The following is a 19,383-nucleotide window of genomic DNA, read 5'->3' on the forward strand; positions in this document are numbered from 1 at the left end:
TAGATTCTGAGTAATTTTTTCTGGTATATTAAAAACAATTTTTAAACCAATCTGTTTTCTTTTAATTTTAAAGGTTTTTCGTTAACTCCTCCCCAAAGCATTTTATATAATCAAGATCATTGATTTTTGTCTCTACTGTTTTCTTCCATTTATTTGATAAAACTCTCCTTTTCCTCTATAGTTGAAACAAGTATATTTTTTCTTTTACTTGCCATTTTTAATGAATTTAAAAAACACTTAGGTCACTTGTCCAGTTAGGGTTCTTTCTGTTTATATAATATGAGGCTCCAACTCCCCCTTTTTTTGGCCACACTCTATTCAGTTTTTCCAAAAGCATCCTCTGGTGCTTGCTAAGAATATGTAATTTGGAAAGAATTTACCAATGATCTTATATAATGACATTCTAATGGAAACAAATTTATTCTGTAACAGGCTGCATTTATTCGTGATACAATAATACCAGGAGAATGGGAAGTTTGTGTCACATCATATGAAATGGTAATCAAAGAAAGGGCCCTGTTCAAAAGATTTAATTGGCGCTACTTAGTCATTGATGAAGCTCACAGAATTAAGAATGAAAAGTCCAAGGTAAGCTACTGATCAATCTCTTTATTGAAGTTTTTATAAAAACCATTATTATTATTTGATCATGATAGGTCATAATAATGAATCTGTGTCTCAAGGTAGATTTGAATTGTGATATACTCTTGTTGGAAAATCAAATTTTTTAGGATTCATCTCTGAAGATAAGAGCAGAGTTTAATGGGGTTTATAATGCAAAAGATATTGGGAATGCAGTGATTATTTCCCTTACGTTTAAGTTAACACTAATATGATGCAACACTTATATTTAATAAACTAATTTATAATTATAATTTCGAAGTAATTTTTGCCTTTTATTGAGATAGCGTGTTATTTGATTTAAAAACATTTTCTTGACCATTTGCAATTATGAAAGTAAAATTAGGATTGTGAATCATAATGAAATGTGTTGACAATCTTGCCATTTATTTCTGGCAGTAGTTGGGAAAACTCCTTTCATGTTAGGGGGAATAGTCTCTTTGGACAACTTGGATACTTTAATGGGAAGCAGAATTACAGTAGAACCACTCATAGGCACATATTAGTGCCCGTTAGAAAGCAGCGTGATGGTACTTTGCTTGTTGTATTCAGAAAAGGGCGGGCAAAGATTATAAAAATTGTTTATCAGTGTGGCCGTTATCATTAGCAATTAACTTGAAGCATTTTAATAATCTGGCTTTTCCCTTGAGAAGCAAAACTTAAATGCCATTTGATGATTAAGTTTCATGTTTCCTCTAGGTTTTAGAAGCTTAATATAGGGTGTTCATGAAATTGGACTTGATTTTAGCCTCATAGTGCTCAGGATAGGTAGTCAGGTTTGTGGGTAAACAAGGTTGCTGGGCCATGAGGAGACCATGAGGTAAAGATGCTGAACCTTGCCTCCAGGGAGATAATCAAATCTGATCTCAGTAACCCTGAACTTCTTGAAGACTGTCCCAGCTGTGCTTATCCTTTGTGGTCTATAAGCACAGAGAGGATGGGCATTTTGCTGTGCTCGAACATAGTACCTTCCCTGATGTTTTGTTCCATTTAAAGCTTTTCGAGAGTGAGAACTCAATCTCTCAGTACCCTGTTAAGGAGGACTGTTGATGTATCTATTATATTTCTAGCTTTCTGAGATTATTCGGGAGTTCAAGACCACAAACCGCTTGTTACTGACTGGGACACCATTGCAGAATAATCTGCATGAGCTCTGGGCGTTGCTCAATTTCTTGTTGCCTGATGTCTTCAATTCTTCAGAGGTACATTTAAGCCATGTACTTTTATTTTCTCATGTTGCCAAATATCTGTTTATAAGTTGGATGGTATTTCTTTTTTATTACTTTTTATTTTTTTATTAGCATTTTGTTTCCCAATACGTGCAACCGTAGTTTTCAACATTCACCTCTGCAAAATCTTATGTTTCAAATTTTTCTTCCTTCCTCTTTTTCTTCCCCCTCCCCGAGACAGCAAGCAATAGGATAGAGGTTAAACATGTGCAGTTCTTCTAAATATATTTCCATATTCATGATGCATGAGGGAAAAAACCATTAGAAAGAAAAACAAACAAGCAAACAAGCAACAAAAGGTGAAAATACTATGCTCCAATCCACATTCAGTCTCCATAGTTCTCTCTCTGGATGCAGATGGCACTTTCTATCTCACGTTTATTAGAGAATTGCCTTGAAAATCATCTCATTGTTGCAGAGAGCCACGTTGGAGTCTATCACAGTTAGTGGATAATATGATTTCAAAAGAAATTTGGAGCCAGAGCTTAGTAAAACAGAACTTGATTGAGTTTATAGTACTTTTAAGAATTTAAGTTCTTAACCATTTTAAGCTTGAACACACCTGGAAAGGTCTCTTTAAAATTTCATCTTAGGGTTTCAAGATTAACCAGTACCTAAATGTACATGACATGTGACTGCTCCTACTTATGTGATATTGCCCAAAGCTGGCCCAAGTCTCCTCTTGTGTCAACTTGCTCAGACATTTAACATAGGAAAATCACCACTGAGGTGTTTTGAGTAGTGTTTCAGCAAGTGGGCTAACACACTGTAGAATGTTTTTTAAAGGATTTCATATATCCATTTCTTGAAGCCATTAGGATCTGGTCCCTGATGGATTCATGGTACATGATAATAACCTTTTTTCTCTTTGCTAGAAGCACAAATTGCTGCTCTAACAATCTGAACTTTGTGGGTTTTTGGGTGGTTGAGCCTGATTCTCCTCAGAGCCCAAATTACCTGCCTGTAGACAGTTACAAAGTTCTGGTGCCCATTGTCTCTTGTTTTTAACACCCGCTTAATCCTTTGTTCACTTGTCTGTGTGATAACTTTTGTTTTTTGGGTATCATCTGTCTCTAACTTAGATTGGAAGTTCCCCACTACCTGTTCATATAGTTAAACAATGGTTTAGGATCAACTTCAATTAGGAATTAAATTAGATTGTGGAGGACTAGATTTTGTTAATTTTCTTGAGGATTCCAACTGTTTATATTCCTACTGGCCTCTCCTGCCTGCAGTGCCTTTCCCTCTGTGTCTATCTGGGTCAGCCTACTTAGCAATCACACTTAAATGCTACCCATTCTCAAAGCTTTCTTTGACTTTCTTTCACCACCTCAGTTTCCCTGTAGCCTGTAGGCTATCTGTCTTCTTCTGTGTCTCCATCAACAATTTAGATGTCTCCTATGGCACCTACCCATATTCTTCCTTGTATTTGTAGTTACTGTAAACTGTCTCAATAAATATTAATTTAATTTCTTGGAAAGACATATACTTAATTGCAAATTTTTTTCCCTCCCGCTATAGGATTTTGATTCCTGGTTTGATACTAAAAATTGTCTTGGAGATCAAAAACTTGTGGAAAGACTACATGCCGTAAGTAATAATTACTGAGATAATTGAGTGAATACAAATGAAATGAATGGAGTCCCAGAGTTAACTCCAGCTTGGGGGTATAGAAATGGGCAATCCCTAACTTAAGCTGGTGGGCCCTTTAGCTACCCGTCATGACGAGTTACTTCCTGAAAGTGCCTTTAGGATTTATATTTCTGGGGTACAGAGATGGTATTGATGATAATAACAGGTTTTAGCTGGACACATGGTAAAAAAAAAAGTATGTAGAAAATTAGTTTTAAAAAAAGTACTTTTTTAAAATTAGTACTTAGTAAAAGTAGTAAAAAAGATTTTTAGTAAAATAAATAGTATTTTTATTTTACTAGTAAAATAGCAAAAAAAGGTTTAGTAATCTTTTACTAAAGATTACTTTAGTAAATCTAAAAGTAATTTAGTAAATTACTTAATAATTTAGTAAAAATTGCCTTTTTACTAGTAAAAAAAGATTAAGACAACTTTTCCTTTTCATAGAGATAGAGCAGAATAAATCTTAACCTGAGCACAAAATCCACACATTGGTTCCCTCAAGTGTCTGACTGTCATGGATGCCTACTTAGGACATTCCAGTCTGTTCTGACTAGGCTGTCTCTCTTTCCCACTTTATTGTTTTCTATCCAATCCATTTTGTACCATCAACTTCTGAGTGCCTAATATAGTTCCTTAAGTAGAGGATAGAGCTGACCTCAGAGTCAGGAAAACCCAGGTTTAAGCCCTACCTCTGAGAGCTCCTGGCTGCGTGCCCCTGGTCAAGTCACTTAAGGTTGGAAAGGCCAAAGGCCACTCATTCTCCAAGACCCCATTGGCCAAGATGGTGACGACTTGCACCGGTAGAAAAAGTTTCCTCAGTGACGTCCCAGAGCCAGAGCTTCTGTCTCTGATCACTCTAAAATGATTCTCATCTTCTCTATGTGTGGAGCACATGGGGCCCCTTGATGAACCACCCCCTAAGCTCAGGGTATTCTGTGGCTTGATATCCATTCAAAAACCCAACTCATGAGCCCCCTACTGATCGATTTTCAGAATCACAGAATTTGAGACTCTTAAGGGACCTCCATGGTTGTCAAGTCCAACCCTTACACAAATGGAATCCCCATTGTAACATACCTGCCAGATTGATGGCTAGCTATTGGTAAAAGACCCCGGGGAAGGTGACCCTATCATCTCTCAAGGCAGTCCATTCCTTCTCGTGTCACCTTTAATTGTGAGGAAGCTTTTCCTGATGTTAAACTTTGTAGTTTCTGCTACTAGTTTTGCCCTCTGAGTCCCCCAGACAGCCCAGATCTTCATCTTCTTTATATGATAGTCCTTCGGATCCTTGAACATAACTGGCATAAATGCCTTAATTTTCTCTTGTTCAGGCTAAACATACCCAGCTCCTCATATGGAATAAATTCAAGGGCCTTCTTCACTATCCTGGATGCCCTTCTCTGCATACGTTCCCCCTTAGCAATGTCCTTGTTGGACCATGGTTCCACAATACTCCAGATGAGCTCTTATAAGGGGACTTTCAGCTCCTTAATCCCAGAAACTTGACTCCTCTAAATATAGCTCATGGTTGCATTAGATCATTGGACTTCTACATCATATTATTGACTTATAACACATAGCTTTTAGTCCACTAAAACCCTCAGATCTTTTTTTAAGACAATTGCTGTCTATCCATGCTTTCCCTGACTTTTACTTGTGAAGTTGATTTTTTTGGTACTCAAGTGCAAGAATACAGATTTTAAAATTAAATTTCATCTCAGTAGATCACTCAAATACTTTAGCCTAAGAAGATCCTTTTGGATCCTGACTCTGCCATCCTGAGTATTAAACATCCCTTTCCGTTCTGTGTTGTTTATAGATCTGCAGTTCATGTCATCTGTGCCTTTATCCGAATTACTAATAAAATTTTTTTTTACATGACCAAACCGTTATTTTGCTGTACAAAAAGAATCGTGCTCTGAAATATTATACAATTAGCTTGTGAAGGAAATCCAAGATGCAGGCGGGCAAAAATAGAGGGATTGGGAATTCAATGTAATGGTTCTTAGTCATCTCCCAGAGTTCTTTCACTGGGTGTAGCTGGTTCAGTTCATTACTGCTCCATTGGAACTGATTTGGTTCATCTCATTGCTGAGGATGGCCAGGTTGATAAAAATGTTAAATGTCATAAGTCTAAGTACAGATCCCCAGGGGTCCTTCTATCATCTTGACATCGAACCATGCTTTAACTACCATTCTTTTCATATGGCCATCTAACCAATTCTGAATCCTGCTGATTGTATTAAGTGTCTAACCTATTTCTCTCCCCATCTTCTCAAGAGTAGCAGAAGATATTACCCAAATCTCTGCTAAAAACTAGAGAGAAGCCACATGCATTGTGTTCCCCACCTCTCTTAATTTGATAGAACTTTATCTGAATTTTCTTTAATGTAGAAAACTCAGATAGGAGAACTCCCTCTAGTGGTGAAGGTCGGCACTTTCTCTGTAATTTTTAGTTTTAATGGAGTTGTGTAAAGTACCGACTGGTAAAATGTTTTTTTCCCCCAACCCTGGACTTCATTTTCTCAGCCATAATGTTCAATATTATTTTTGATGTTCCTTCAGGAAGTGTCATTTATACCCAGGAAAATTACTGGAATTGGGTAGATGTCCTCAATTTTATAAATCTTGGGAGGGAAATTTCCTGTTAAATCCTTGGTAGATGCCCCAGGAAGATAATAGAGCCCTATTGTTATTATTGAGTCACCTGACAAATAGCTGTCTTAATACCCCTGAGCAGGGTGTCAGTAACTATTCTTTTCTTCTTCCTCTACCCCCTGCTGGATCTTGATCAGATTGCTCCTATGATTCAGGCAGCTTTTTCCTTCTCAAAGCATCTAGTTCTCTTCAGGAAAATCCTAGGTTTTTTTTTTTTTGTTTGTTTGTTTTGTTTTTTGTTTTTTGTTTTTTGTTTTTGTTTTTGTTTTTGGACAAGGTAATTAAGGTTAAGTGACTTGCCTAGAGGCACGCAGCTGGGAAGCATTAAGTGTCTGAGGCAGAATTTGAACTCAATTCCTCCTGAATGCACTGTACCATCTAGCTGTTCCAAGGAAGGTCCTGTTTTTAAGCCCTAATTGTACAGGGACTCATTCCTTCCCCCTTCTCTTCTGGGTAATAATACTCCATAATTCTCAGTCATCTCAATCTTGACAACATCTCCTATATTCCCTCTCAGATGGCTTTCCCATGGAAGCTTTACTTTTGTGTCCTTCAGGAGTCTTTCATCCCCCCCAACAACTGTGAATGGGGAGGGGTGCGAGGAAGATGAGACTCATTGCCTTCTCTGTGAGAGAGACCAGCCTAAACTTGGAGCACAGGCTCTCCGCTGTAGCAGAAATACGAACATTGCACCCCCTTGCGTGTCATCCACAGCTTCCCCTTCTCTCCATAATGGTCTAGATTTTCAGGCTTGTTTCTTTGAAGCAGTGTGGACATTTGTAGCTCAATCACAGGCCCCTGATTGAAACTTTTACAATCAGTTATCACTTTTTACCAACTGGACTTCTCCATGTAGTCCTAGCCTTTGTCCTAACCCCTTCAGAGCTATTACTGCACCCCAGGTAGCCTTGTAGCTGTTGTCCTGTTTTCAGCAATCCATGGTAACTTCTAATCCGCTCTTAATTTGCTCATCCCTCCAGAGATTCTCTGGAGTTACAGTTAGTTCAGTTTGAAGCAAAAGAATTAATGAGCTAGCACAGTAAGCAAGTCCACTTAGAACATTCTCACACCCTCCCCTAAATACATTCTCAAGAGGAGGGACGGCTGAACAGGATATACACATAGGTGTGATGCTCATCCAAGGTAACACACAGAGGAAACATGGGAGATCAGGACAACACAACTCTGACCTCCCTGCTATTGTATGTATGGCTCCCTCTCGTCCTCTGGTCACATCATTGTGCTGCTTTTCTGGGACCGTGCTTGAGCGGCACATTGTGTTTGCTCACTGGACATCATTTCTCTCTTCCTCTTTACTCATTCTACTTGCCTTTTGGGCTTGATCATCTTCAGGACCATCTGCCAACTTTTTCAGCTCCAGTCTCTAAGGTTTTTCCACTCATGCTCCTTTTTTGCCAGGGAAGTTTTTACATGACCCTTTGCATATAAGTATACAAATCAAACACTTGCTGAAAATAAATCATAATTTGGGCCCCCCATATTCAGTTCTGAAACCCCACATAGGGTCTCAACTCACAGTTTGAGAAGCTAGGTCCTAGAGTACAGGGACAGAATGCTTCTTCCTAATTAGGGTAAGTTCAAGATTCTGTAGCCACCACACCCAGCTAACAAAACCCCAGCTCACCCAGGCCAGGTACCACCAGGCCAATATTGTCTCTCCCTTCAGTTCCTTTTTCTGGTACTGAATCATAGCATCAAATAACTTTGTCCCAGACAACTATTTGACTTGAGTTTAGAAATTCCCCAATCCTCTCTGAATTACTAAATAAATCTGGACTGAGAGTAAGTAAAGGAAGCCATTTTTCTCTTACTACTTGGTTCATAGTCCTCCCTTATTAGGGCTTTATTTGTCTACTTCAGACTCTTCTGGTTTTGATGATGTACTTGGGCCAAAAAAATTAGCCTTGTTTTCTTGCTGAATAAATATTCAGCCCAAGCCAACACATATTATAAAAGTACATAAATTGAGAAGACTTACTTCTCAATCATATAATCCAATTCATAGTCCAATTCACACATGTGGCCTTTACCTTAAAATTTCATACAGCTGTCAATAGGGCACACAAGCAACAGAATTTCTAGCCTTCCTTTATAGTACACGACAGGATCACATGTGTTAAACTAAGCATCCCAATTCCTACACAGTACAAAGCATGATAACATCACAAGTCGGTCAGTCATGAAGAGATGTATAGACCAAATACGGAAACCTGCAGCTTATGGGTAATAGCAACAGAGGATGCCCTTTGCACAAGTTCTCCTCTACCTCTTAACAATAGTAATAATACTAGCTAGCATTTATAGAGCACTTTAAGACTGATAGAGCCATTTACAATTGTTATTTCATTTGATCTTCATTGCATTGTTGGAAAGTAGGTGCTGTTATGCTCCCCATTTGATAAATGCGGAGACTGAGGCCGCCACAGGTTAAATGCCTTGGCCAGGCTTGCACACTCAAGTACTACCTTCTACAGGAAGCCTCTTCTGATCTCCCTTCCTTGCTTTCCCTTTCAGTTACTATTACCCTATCCCTAATTAGAGACAGTTTTGTTTTAGTTTTTCCATGATACCTGGTATATGATGGGTATTGAATGTGTGTGTATGAATGCTGAACATTAGCAATCAGAGCCTATTGCTCAGCAAAACTTTAAATACTATCCAGCCCGTGGTGACCCAGTCTGTGTTTGCACATGAAGCACGTGTTCCAGTATGCTCCATTAATTAGCTACATGGGGAATGGCTTTTCCCTTTCCTTCCTGAAGCCTCGGATATAAGCTCTGTCACGAGCCTAATAGGATTGATCCTTGTGTTTTTGTTTGGCCCAGGCTTCCTGTTAGCATCCTCACTCCAGCCCATGCTGGAGCTCCTGGTTCATTCTCATTGCCTTTCAATTCAACATTATTAGGGTAAAACGGGGTGCTCTCTGGCTTCCTGCCTGCCCCACTATCTAAATAGGAACCCCCCCCCCCCCCCCCCCCCCCCCCCCCCCCCCCCCCCGCCGTAGCTGGTAGATTTGGTTGATTGCAGTTATCTTGTAGTGGATTCCAACACTTGATTTCTTTATCCTCTAATCACCCTTAAGGACCCCAGGTTTGTCCTTTAGGGGGAACAGCGCCCCCTTGTAGAAACAATGGAATCAGTCACAGCAGTGGAATGGGGTGCTAGAGTAAATGGTAGCCACTTCTGCTCATGGCCCCAACAAGCAGTGATTCTCACAGATTCTGCCCATCGATCTTGTAGCCCCAGATGTCCTTACAAGCCTCTGGCTTCTCCATCTCCTGAGACTCCCAAGACTTGGTACTTGTCAAAATGTGGCTCTGACGCCACCGCTGGTAGGTTGGGAGGACTTTGTGGCCCTGTGTTCCTGAAGGCACTGGCAGTCCCACACATTGACTCTGTGGGGCTCCAAAGTTCCATAAGGCTCAGATCTCAAAGGCCCCCAGAATAATCCCCAGGGATGGATTGAAGCATTCAGGCCATGAGTGTCCCTGAGGAGAGGTAGTCGTGATTCTTAACTGTCAGGATTCTTGCCATACCCTATTGGGTAATTGCAAAGACTCTCTCATGGTCAGAGAGACCATGTTGGGTCTACTGGTGTCCATCAGCTGCCACCATTAGGATGGTTCCTTTATTGTCCCTCTCTTTTCTAGAATGGTCTCCTCCAATCCTATCACTGCTGGTACTTCTCTCCCCCCACCCCAAAATGCAGTGCAGGGTGCTAGCTTTGTCAAAAAAATTTTTAAAGCTTTTTATTTTCAAAATCTATGCACCAATAATTTGTCAGCATTGACCTTTGCATAGCCTTGTGTTTCAGATTGTCCCCTCTTTCCCCCCATCCTCTTCCCTAGATGGCCGGCAATTCAATATATATTCTACATGTTAAAATATATGTTAAAACAGTATGTAGAAGCATATTTGTACAATTCTCTTGCACAAGAGAAATCGGCTACTGGCTTTTGTTGTGAATACATCGACACAAGTCTGACACATCTTAGAGACATCCATCAGCGTGCTGGAGTAGGAGAATCTGCTTCCCGCTAACTCAGGGATTGTCTTTTGCCCCAGACGTCCTCGGGCTTCATTGCTTGCTGGTGCCATGGGTGGAACTGGGTACCATTTGCTCTAGCACCCCATTCCACTGCTGTGACTGATTCCATTGTTTCAACGAGAAGTCATTGTTCCCCCCAAGGGACAAGGTCTTCAGGAGTCATTCCCTTACTTCTTGTCCTATGTGACTTGTTATTGCTTTCAAACTCCCCGGTGTTCTGGACACCAGTCATGCAACAACAATTGAGGCCATGAAGTTCAACACTTTCTGTAGCAAGCCCAGCTTCTCAGTTCTGTTCACCCTCTGTTAGCCTAATAGCGTGGGTTCCATCCCTAGCTTTAACATCTGGAGGTGTGGGATTACTGTTGTCATGACAACGGGAGCTACTGACTGCAATATGTGACACCTCTGTCCATTGTTCACAGTGCTCCCCGTAACTTCCGTGGAAGGCCTCACACATTCTCCCTAATTCCTACTTATTCCCCACTGTTGTATTAATAAGAAAAAGTATCTTTTATACCATGCTTCAAGGCTTGCAAAACACTTTTAAAATATCTTCTCCAATTATTTCCCAACGTTTCCATCCTCCTTTGTCTCTGTGGCCTGGCTAGAGTTTTCCCTTTTGTTCCCAGTCATATATATGTTTATTGACTTAAAGTAGGCTTTTCAAAACTTTTTCCATTCGTGACCCTTTTTACCTGAGAGATTTTTACATGACCTTGTGTATTTTGGTATATAAGATCGCCATACAAATCAAACATTTATGGATAATAAATCATGATCTCATGATCCCCGAATTCAGTTACTCGTCCCCATAGGAGGTTGCAAACCATAATTTGAGAAGCTTTGACTTAGAGCAATAAGGATCTTAGAGGCCATCTAGTTTAACTCCCTCATTTGTAGGAATTGGAAACTGGGACTCAGGGAGGGGAAGAGATTGTCCCAGGTCACACAGGCAGGAAATGATGAGATTTGACCCCCTGTCAGCTCTTGTTGAGCGGTACCACTCTACCACTCTCAGTCCAGTAGAATATCTACAAGAAAGGTCCCAAAGCTGCAGACCTCAGTTTGGGTCAGTTCCCCTGAAAGAGCTCCAAGGTTTCAACACCTTGAGGCTGTGATTTGAAGTGGATTGTCTTGAATGTGTTTCCTTTTGTTTCCTCAGTCAAACTAACTGCTGTCAAATAACTGGGACCCTGTTAGGTATAAGGGGGTTTGGAAATGGCAACGAGGTGGCTCAGTGAATAACCTGTCAGCCCTGCAGTCAGGAAGCCCTGAGATCCAATCCTTGCTCAGATATGTATTATCTGTATGACCCTAGACAAATCAATAAACCTCTCAATGATAAAACAGGGTTTTTGTTTGTGTAGTGTATATATTGGGATTATAAAATCTCAATCAAATTTCAAAAAATTAAAAAAGGAACTCAAATAGTCCAGTACCTGAGGAGAGATTCTCTTATATCTGTGTTCCTTTACAAACAGAAGTTTTTTCTAAGGCAGATTCTAGAAATTATTCTAAAGGGGGAACTCCTCCCATGAAACCATGGTGGTCCCATCAAGTCAAGCAACTGAGTGGCCCACAGGATGGACACTCAGCATGAACTTGGTAACACAAATACGCAAGTATCTGTTGGCTCCCTCTTACTTAGTACTTAGTTCAATACTCCTTGGATCACTGAGTGGTTCAGGAGGAAAGATGGGGCAGCGATAGGCCATCTAGGCCTATCTCATCTCAGACCCTTCCTGGCTATGTCATCCTGAGCATGTCACTTAGCCTTTGTCCATTTCTGCTTCTTGTGCTATAAACTTCCCAGCGTTATTGTGGGAATGAAATGAGAGACTCTTGGTCAAGTGCTTAACACAGGCTCTGGCATGTAGTAAGCATTTTATCAGTTTTTTCTTCCTCTCTTCTGTACCTTAGTATTTTCCTCTGTCAAATGGGGATAGTAATAGTACCATCCAGGATTGTGAGGATCAAGTGAAATAAGCTATGTTAACCATTTTTCAAACCTTAAAGCAGTATAAAAATGGTAGCTATTACTACTGAGTTATTACTTATTATTATTACTATATTACTTAATATTCTAGTTGAATTGTGATTATTTTTTTTAAACCATCCTTGCAGGTATTTCAAAGGGATATCCCGATTTAGTTCCCCACAATGTAGGACCTCAGGAAACCCCTTTCATTTGACTGGAAACCATAGCTTTTATTAGTCCTTATGGATTGATTTATTTACTTTTCCTAGGCAGCAATGACATTTAGTTGAAAAGTATGTTAAGAAGTATAGCAAGCAATAAGAAGAATAACAATGGAACATTCCATTTTTAAACTTGGGGAATAAATCTATCTCTATATATCATCAATGGGAGAATTGGCTTTATGGAGCCAGGGAATATGACTGGAGGGGCAGCAGCATTCTCTGGTGCCACAGGGCAAGAGAATGTCTTTGTTGATCTCCATGTATCTGTTTCTCCCTGCCACCAGCTTGTTGTCTTCTACTCTTCAAGGATACCTGTCACTTAGCCCATCTCTGGGCTTCTATGATGAAATGACTAGAAAGCCTCTGCCTGATTAAAGTGAACTGACATTCCTTTAGTCATATTGAGCAAGTAAAAGGCAGGCAGAATGATCTCAAACTAAATTTTTTACCTCTTAAGTCTAAGGCTTGATACCAGTCCTTTGTCCTAAATGTCAAGTTCTTTCTCCATTTTTTTTGGGAAGTAACAAAACCTGGAAAGGTCCTCATGATTTGTTTCAGGTTAATTAATGATTTTACAATGAAAAATTGGAACTCTTAATAATCAGGACTGGTAACATTATGGAACGAAAGGTCTGATGACTTATGGGATATGTGCCAAAGGCTACATGTGCACAAGGTAGCTCATCACTTATGAGAGAAGCCATTAGCCATCTGCTTGGAGAACAGCTGGTACATACTTGTATTCCCCAACTTTCTAGTGGAAAGAAGGCCAGACTAGGAGTCAGGAGATTTTGCCTTTAGCCAGTTGTGTGATATTGTTATTTTTGCCCATTCCGACTCAAGTTTCTTAATCTGTAAAAGTAGGATTGATGAGACTTGCATTCTTTCCTTCCCAGGAGGAGATAAAGGTGAAGTTAAAAGGAGATTTTATGTGATTACATATATAGTCAAACTTGTTAGCTTTCAGTCAAAAGGGTTAGCTTTTGAGTGCCTGGAGGTGGTGTTAATATTATTAGTTGGAAGCAGAGTTTTTATGATCCCATCCACAATGGTCTTGAGCATGTATCATCTAGAGCAGGCAGGTCATTTGTAACTTTTTTCTCCCCCATTCTAATCTAGGTTTACTAATTCTCTTATTTCAGTCTAGATCTTTGGGATCTCTGAGCATTTCCCAGAGAAGCTCCTCAACTAAATCATCCACTGGGGAACTTTTGACTTTGTCTGGTCATCTCATTTAAGCTCAGGATTTGACTAGTTTTCTGGGACCTACTATGATTCGGGATAACAATGATATCTCACATTTCTTTTGGGGCTTCACCTACAACAGCTCTTTTGAGATAGGTCGTGTATGGCAGTACTTCTCAAAGTACGATCCAGAAAATCCTGGGGGTTATAGACCCTTTCAGAGAGGTCTAGAAGTTCCAAATTAGTTTTTATTTCTAATATAGTAAATATCTGTAAATCTAGCCCACAGAAACAAAAACTCTTTGAACAGATCATCAATGATTTTTAAAGTATAAAGATACTGAGCATAAAAGTCTGAGAACCACTGGTACATGAGATATTACTCTCCTCTAATGATTTGTTTATCTGATATACAGAAAAGTGAGGGTGAAATGTCTATCTAGTGTGAAGTGAGATTCGTTCCAAAGTCTCATAATGAATTATCTTCTTTTCACTGTATTCTCCTACTCACATTTACCAGTACTTCTGTAGTTCAAGATCTCCTTCGAGGCTTCTCAACTGCTTATTCTTTAATACTGTGGGTTTAGGGATGTCCTTCAGTCAAGATGTGCTATTTGGAGTGGACACTGTGATTAGGAGACATTCATTTGTCATTTGGCCCATTGGTTCTGGATGGGTAAATCCCAGCAGAAATATGAGACTTGATTGCCGGAGGGCATACCTAAATAACTGTATTGTTGGCCTGCCACATGCTGCCCCAAACTTTAGAACAGTTGGGTTTTTCTAGTTCTCATGATGGCAGGAAAATTCACAATTAGAACGTTGGTTAAAATCTTTAGGACAGTTGCGTTTTTTTAGTTCACATGATAGCAGGAAAATTCACAATTAGAATGTTGATTAAAATCATGTAAAATATATAACTTGTATTAAATGTCTCATAAACTTTCATGAAAAATTTCCCTCTTTAGGTTTTAAAACCATTTCTGTTACGGCGTATAAAAGCTGAAGTTGAAAAGACTCTCCCTCCTAAAAAGGAAGTAAAAATTTACCTTGGCCTGAGCAAGATGCAAAGAGAATGGTAAGCTTTTTAATTTCACTTAATGGCCATATATTTGCCTAAAAGAGTTTTGTCTCTTTGAACTTTACCTGGTAGCATCTTAATTTTGTTTTTATTTCATAACTTACATTTCATATTCTGTTTCTAGAAATAAAAATCAGCTTTAAAATTTTTAAATAAGCTTGACATGAAACTTTCCTATTAAGTTTGAAGAAAACTGGTTGTCATTATTACCTAAGTGGAGAGTGAGATGATTACCCAAGTGTAAATATGGAGGAAATTGAGAGGGAATAGGGAGTCTTAATGAACCACTGGCAAGACAGGGCAATTGCTTAATGGCATTAAAAAAAGAATCCAGTCTCACTTTAATGAGCATTAGAAATGAGCTCTGAGGTGCCTTTGTGATTGGGGTGGATCTGCCCTTTAATCCCCTTTTGACTTGCAAAAGGTTGAGAGATTGCTAATGACCTCTGAAGGACAATTAGAGGAACTGAGGATGTTTAGGTCAAATGAGGGCAGCCAAGGCCTGGAACTAGATAACCCCATGCAAGTATAAGAAAAAGCATTTTATAGCACCTAGCTACCAATGGATCCCCATTTTCATTGATGGATTTAAAACAAGCAAAAGAAATGGGTTTAAATGATAGAAAAATAGTTTTAAGTGTTCAAGTCCATACATGTCTCCTCATAACTTTTCTTTTTTCTTTGCCCTTTTTTTTTTCCTGATTGAATTTAATCTTGATAGAAATCTCATTATTTTAAAACGAAATTTAAAATAGCTACTAAGGAAATGCTGCTTCATGGAATTAGCGAACCTTTTACTAAATCATTTAATTATATTATGCCTCCAAAATTGCAGGTACACACGAATTCTGATGAAAGATATTGATATTTTAAATTCAGTTGGAAAGACGGATAAAATGCGACTGCTGAATATTCTCATGCAATTGCGAAAATGTTGCAATCATCCCTACCTGTTTGACGGGGCTGAACCTGGCCCACCATATACAACTGATGCTCATATTGTCAATAACAGTGGTAAAATGGTGGCACTGGATAAACTGTTGCCCAAACTCAAAGAACAGGGTGAGAGAAGTAAAACAGAATATTTATTTGCAAACCTTTTGTATGGGAATAACATTGTCCAGTTTTGAGCCTTTCTTGTCCCTGGAATAAAGTTTAATGAATTTAAAACATCAACATGCATTTTGAATTGGATTCTGAACAACTTCAGATGTATTCTTGTTCTTTCGTTTGGCATGTCATGTTCTTATTTTGAAATGACCTTTTCAATTTTGCATGTTTTTATTTTTTGAAAATGTTTAGAGTCAAGAGTCCTCATTTTCAGCCAGATGACACGATTACTGGATATCCTGGAGGATTACTGCATGTGGCGGGGTTATGAGTACTGTCGGCTAGATGGACAGACACCACATGAGGAAAGGGAGGTGAGAGAGGTTAAGCAGGTGTCCACCCTCACAGCTTGATTAAGCAGTGTTTTTTTTTTCCCTTCGTGTTTTCCACTTTGAAGTGAATTTCCATTTATGATGTTGTTATTTTCACTGGGAACATTTAATCTTTCGCTGTTCTAGGACTTTGAATAGTTGTGTGGATACAGTAGTGGGAACTAGAAGTCCTGGAAGACCTCGGTTGTCCTCCATCTGCCCCTAAATATGCTGTGTGACCTCTTCTCTTGTCTAGTTGCCTCATCTCTATGATGAGGATGCCCTCTTAAACTCTCCTCCTAGCTCTGATATTCTTTTCCTTTGCTCTGTTGCCCTTCCAGCTCTGATTTTCTTTTCCTTTGCTCTGTTTGTGTGCATCTTATAATGGCTGTAATTTATCTCCCTCCCTTAATCATTCTCCTTTATTTCTCAAGGGTTTCAGCATGGGGAATGGCCACCTTCCCCTCCCTAGCTTTTGCCTTTAGATTGCTATGCTAAGGGACTTTAATATCCGTGTCGGTGGTTCCCCCAACCCCCATTTTCCTCAGCTTCCTCCTTCTCCCCAGTTCAGCCACGCTTAGGGCAGACCACACACTGGATCTTGCTATTACCCTATTTCCCGATTAGAAAGTGACACATTTCTTTTGGTTTTGTCCATTCTGCTACATATATGAAACATTTCTTTTAAAAAGTAAAGTTTATTGTTGTTTTTGACAGCCCTTTCTAGAAGAAAACATTATATTTGGATCATTCTCATTGCTCAAATAATTGTTAAGCCAATTATGTGGTAGCAGCAGAAAAATAAATGCTAAGTCAAAGCTCTTCACAAATCCAAAAATTTAAAAAGGGCAAACTTGAGTCATGATATTAAATGAATGAAATCAGAATATCGAAATAGCTCTCTTGTTCCTAGAGGGTGTGGTTTCATGGGGAATCAATTTTATTAGAAGAAGGTTTGATGTACAAGTAGTGAAGACAGTGATAGCTCCCAGACCAGAGTGAAAGTGTTAATTTTCTTTAAAAAAGATCAACATTTGTCAGCATTTTGAGCAGGACTAAAACTTGGAAGAGGTGACCCAAGTATAATTATGTAGACAGAACTAAGCAGAAGAATCCCTTTGTCTTGGATCCTTCTGACATTTTTCTGACCATGAATTTTTCTCTCTCCATCTCTCTTTTCTTCATCCTTCCTATAGCTGTATTTTGCTCTGGTCAACACCTCCATCCCTCCACTCCCTGGTATTTTCTCCGGCCATCACCCCTGTTCTGACGTCACTTTTCTTTCCTTTCCTGTCTAACCCAGTGGCCAGTCACTTCTCTTTTATCCTCTGCTCTTAAATTCCTTCCTTGCTTTCTCACTTGGGTTTTATTTGCTGGACCTCAGCCCTAGATTATTTCTGTAATCTACTTCCTCTGCCCTCCTCACAAGTCAGAGGAAATGTCACAATTGGCTGATGGAGGTACATTACAAATTCATGTTATCCGGCTTCAACTGGGCCCTCGCTGGAGCAAGGCGATCTTCTTGTTCCTCTCAAGTTGACTATCTCATTCTCCACAGAAACCACTCAAAATCTTCTTTTCCTACTTCAACTCCCCATATCTTATCGTCTCCCTTCTCTCTCTCATCTGAGGACCTACTTTCTTATTTAACTGAGAAAACTGAGGATGTTCAATGGGAGCTTCCTCATCTTCCATTATCATTTCACAGCCACTTGACCTAATTTCTCCCTTTTCTTCTTTCTAAAAGGCTCTGAAAAGGTCACCTCCTCTCTCTACATTTGATCTCATTCCTTCCTGTCTGCTCCAACACACTGTCCTCACTTCCTGTACTTTTCAACCTCTCCATAGCTACTGGGTCCTTTTCTATTGTCTTTAAGCATGCTCAGGTCTCCCTCATCCTTAAAAGCCCCTCCACTAGCCCCTCCTATCCCTTCACACTAGTCCACTGCTCTCCTTCCTTTCTTAGCTAAATTGTGCTCTCTGCCTACTTCCTTGTTCTATCACTAGTTAGCTCTTTGCAATCTGATGTAATCTGCGTCTTCACTGAACTGAAGCTGTTCTTTCCAAATCGTTGTGAGGAAAGTACTCTTCAAGGTGCTATGTAAATGTCCAAGAGGCAGTGTAACACAGTGGCTGGAGACAATGGACCTCTGAACTGGGCAGACATGAGTTCAAGGGTCACCTTTAACATACTGATTGTGGGATTCTGGGTAAGTCACTCACCCTGTCAGTGTTCTAGGCATCTCTACAAGACAGTGAGTTCAGAGAAAGTGTCAACCTGCATTGGCAAACAGAAATTACCCATATTAATAAAATCACAGCTAGAGGTCCCAGCCATCCTGTCGCAAATATCTTATGTTGTGCCCGAATTCTAGCTCTACAATTGCCCTTTTTGTTCATATTATTTTGAAAAAATTCCCACTTGCATCTCTGATCTCTGATCTTTGATTTGAGTCTGCTTTCACTGTCACAGCCTTCCATTAATCGGGCTCCTCACCTGTCTGTGGACTCTGCATGTTTGAATGACTTTGTCAGTGAGCCTCCTTTTCTGCCTGTAACTTTGATCGGGCTATAATTGTCCTTTAAAGTCATTTTTTCTCAAGCAGCAGTTTGGTATATTGGATAGAATACTGAGTTTAGGATTGAGAAGACCTTGGGTGAAGACTTTCTCAGTGATCTTTCCTAGTTGTGTGACCTTGGGTCACTGAATCAAATCTGTGGGTGCTCCTCATCTGTCTTACTGCTGAGGCCCGATAAAGTTTCCCACGTTGACAGAATTTCATTTTTTCTATGCCTTCGGCATTATTTTATTGTGTTTTATAATAGTTTCTTTTTAATCATTCCCCCCATCCTGTAGAATCCTTTTGTATTAAAAAGAAAAACAGACCATTCCAGCCAAGAGGGTGGAGATCCCACGGTCTCTCTATGGACAGAGAAATACTCTTTATCACTGAACCCCTTGGGACTGAGATTAGCAGTGACCTTGGTGTCCAGGCTCTCCACAGAATGGCCTAAAGCACTTGCCCAACTTATCTCTTACCTCCTGTCTGCGGTCCTAGACAGAAACCGCCTCCCCTCTTCCTTTGTCTTTGCTTCGTATTCCCAAATGCTGAAGCTGTTTTCTTCTTTTCTCTTTTTTTCTTCAAATAGTAAACTCAATGCTTTCTTTCCTTCTCACAACCCTGACCTCCAACTTATTTATTAATTTATTTTAATAATAGCTTTTTCTATTCCAAATCCATGCAAAGAGAGTTTTTAGCATTCACCCTTGCAAATCTT

General features: G+C 39.6%; 1 protein-coding gene across 3 annotated transcripts in view; it reads left to right on the plus strand.

Annotated features, from left to right (window-relative positions):
• The window catches only part of SMARCA1 (SWI/SNF related, matrix associated, actin dependent regulator of chromatin, subfamily a, member 1), a 111,120-nt gene that overhangs the window by 35,689 nt on the left and 56,048 nt on the right, over window positions 1–19,383 (plus strand). For all 3 annotated transcript variants that reach the window (XM_051967791.1, XM_051967789.1, XM_051967788.1), the window contains exons 7-12: window positions 433–588; window positions 1,692–1,823; window positions 3,372–3,440; window positions 14,571–14,680; window positions 15,519–15,745; window positions 15,986–16,107. In XM_051967791.1, coding sequence (XP_051823751.1) covers window positions 433–588; window positions 1,692–1,823; window positions 3,372–3,440; window positions 14,571–14,680; window positions 15,519–15,745; window positions 15,986–16,107 — 816 coding nt within the window. The remainder of the gene's footprint in view (window positions 1–432; window positions 589–1,691; window positions 1,824–3,371; window positions 3,441–14,570; window positions 14,681–15,518; window positions 15,746–15,985; window positions 16,108–19,383) is intronic.

The sequence above is a fragment of the Antechinus flavipes genome, chromosome X (genome assembly GCF_016432865.1).
Source record: "Antechinus flavipes isolate AdamAnt ecotype Samford, QLD, Australia chromosome X, AdamAnt_v2, whole genome shotgun sequence".
In the NCBI taxonomy this organism is placed as follows: Eukaryota; Metazoa; Chordata; class Mammalia; order Dasyuromorphia; family Dasyuridae; genus Antechinus; species Antechinus flavipes.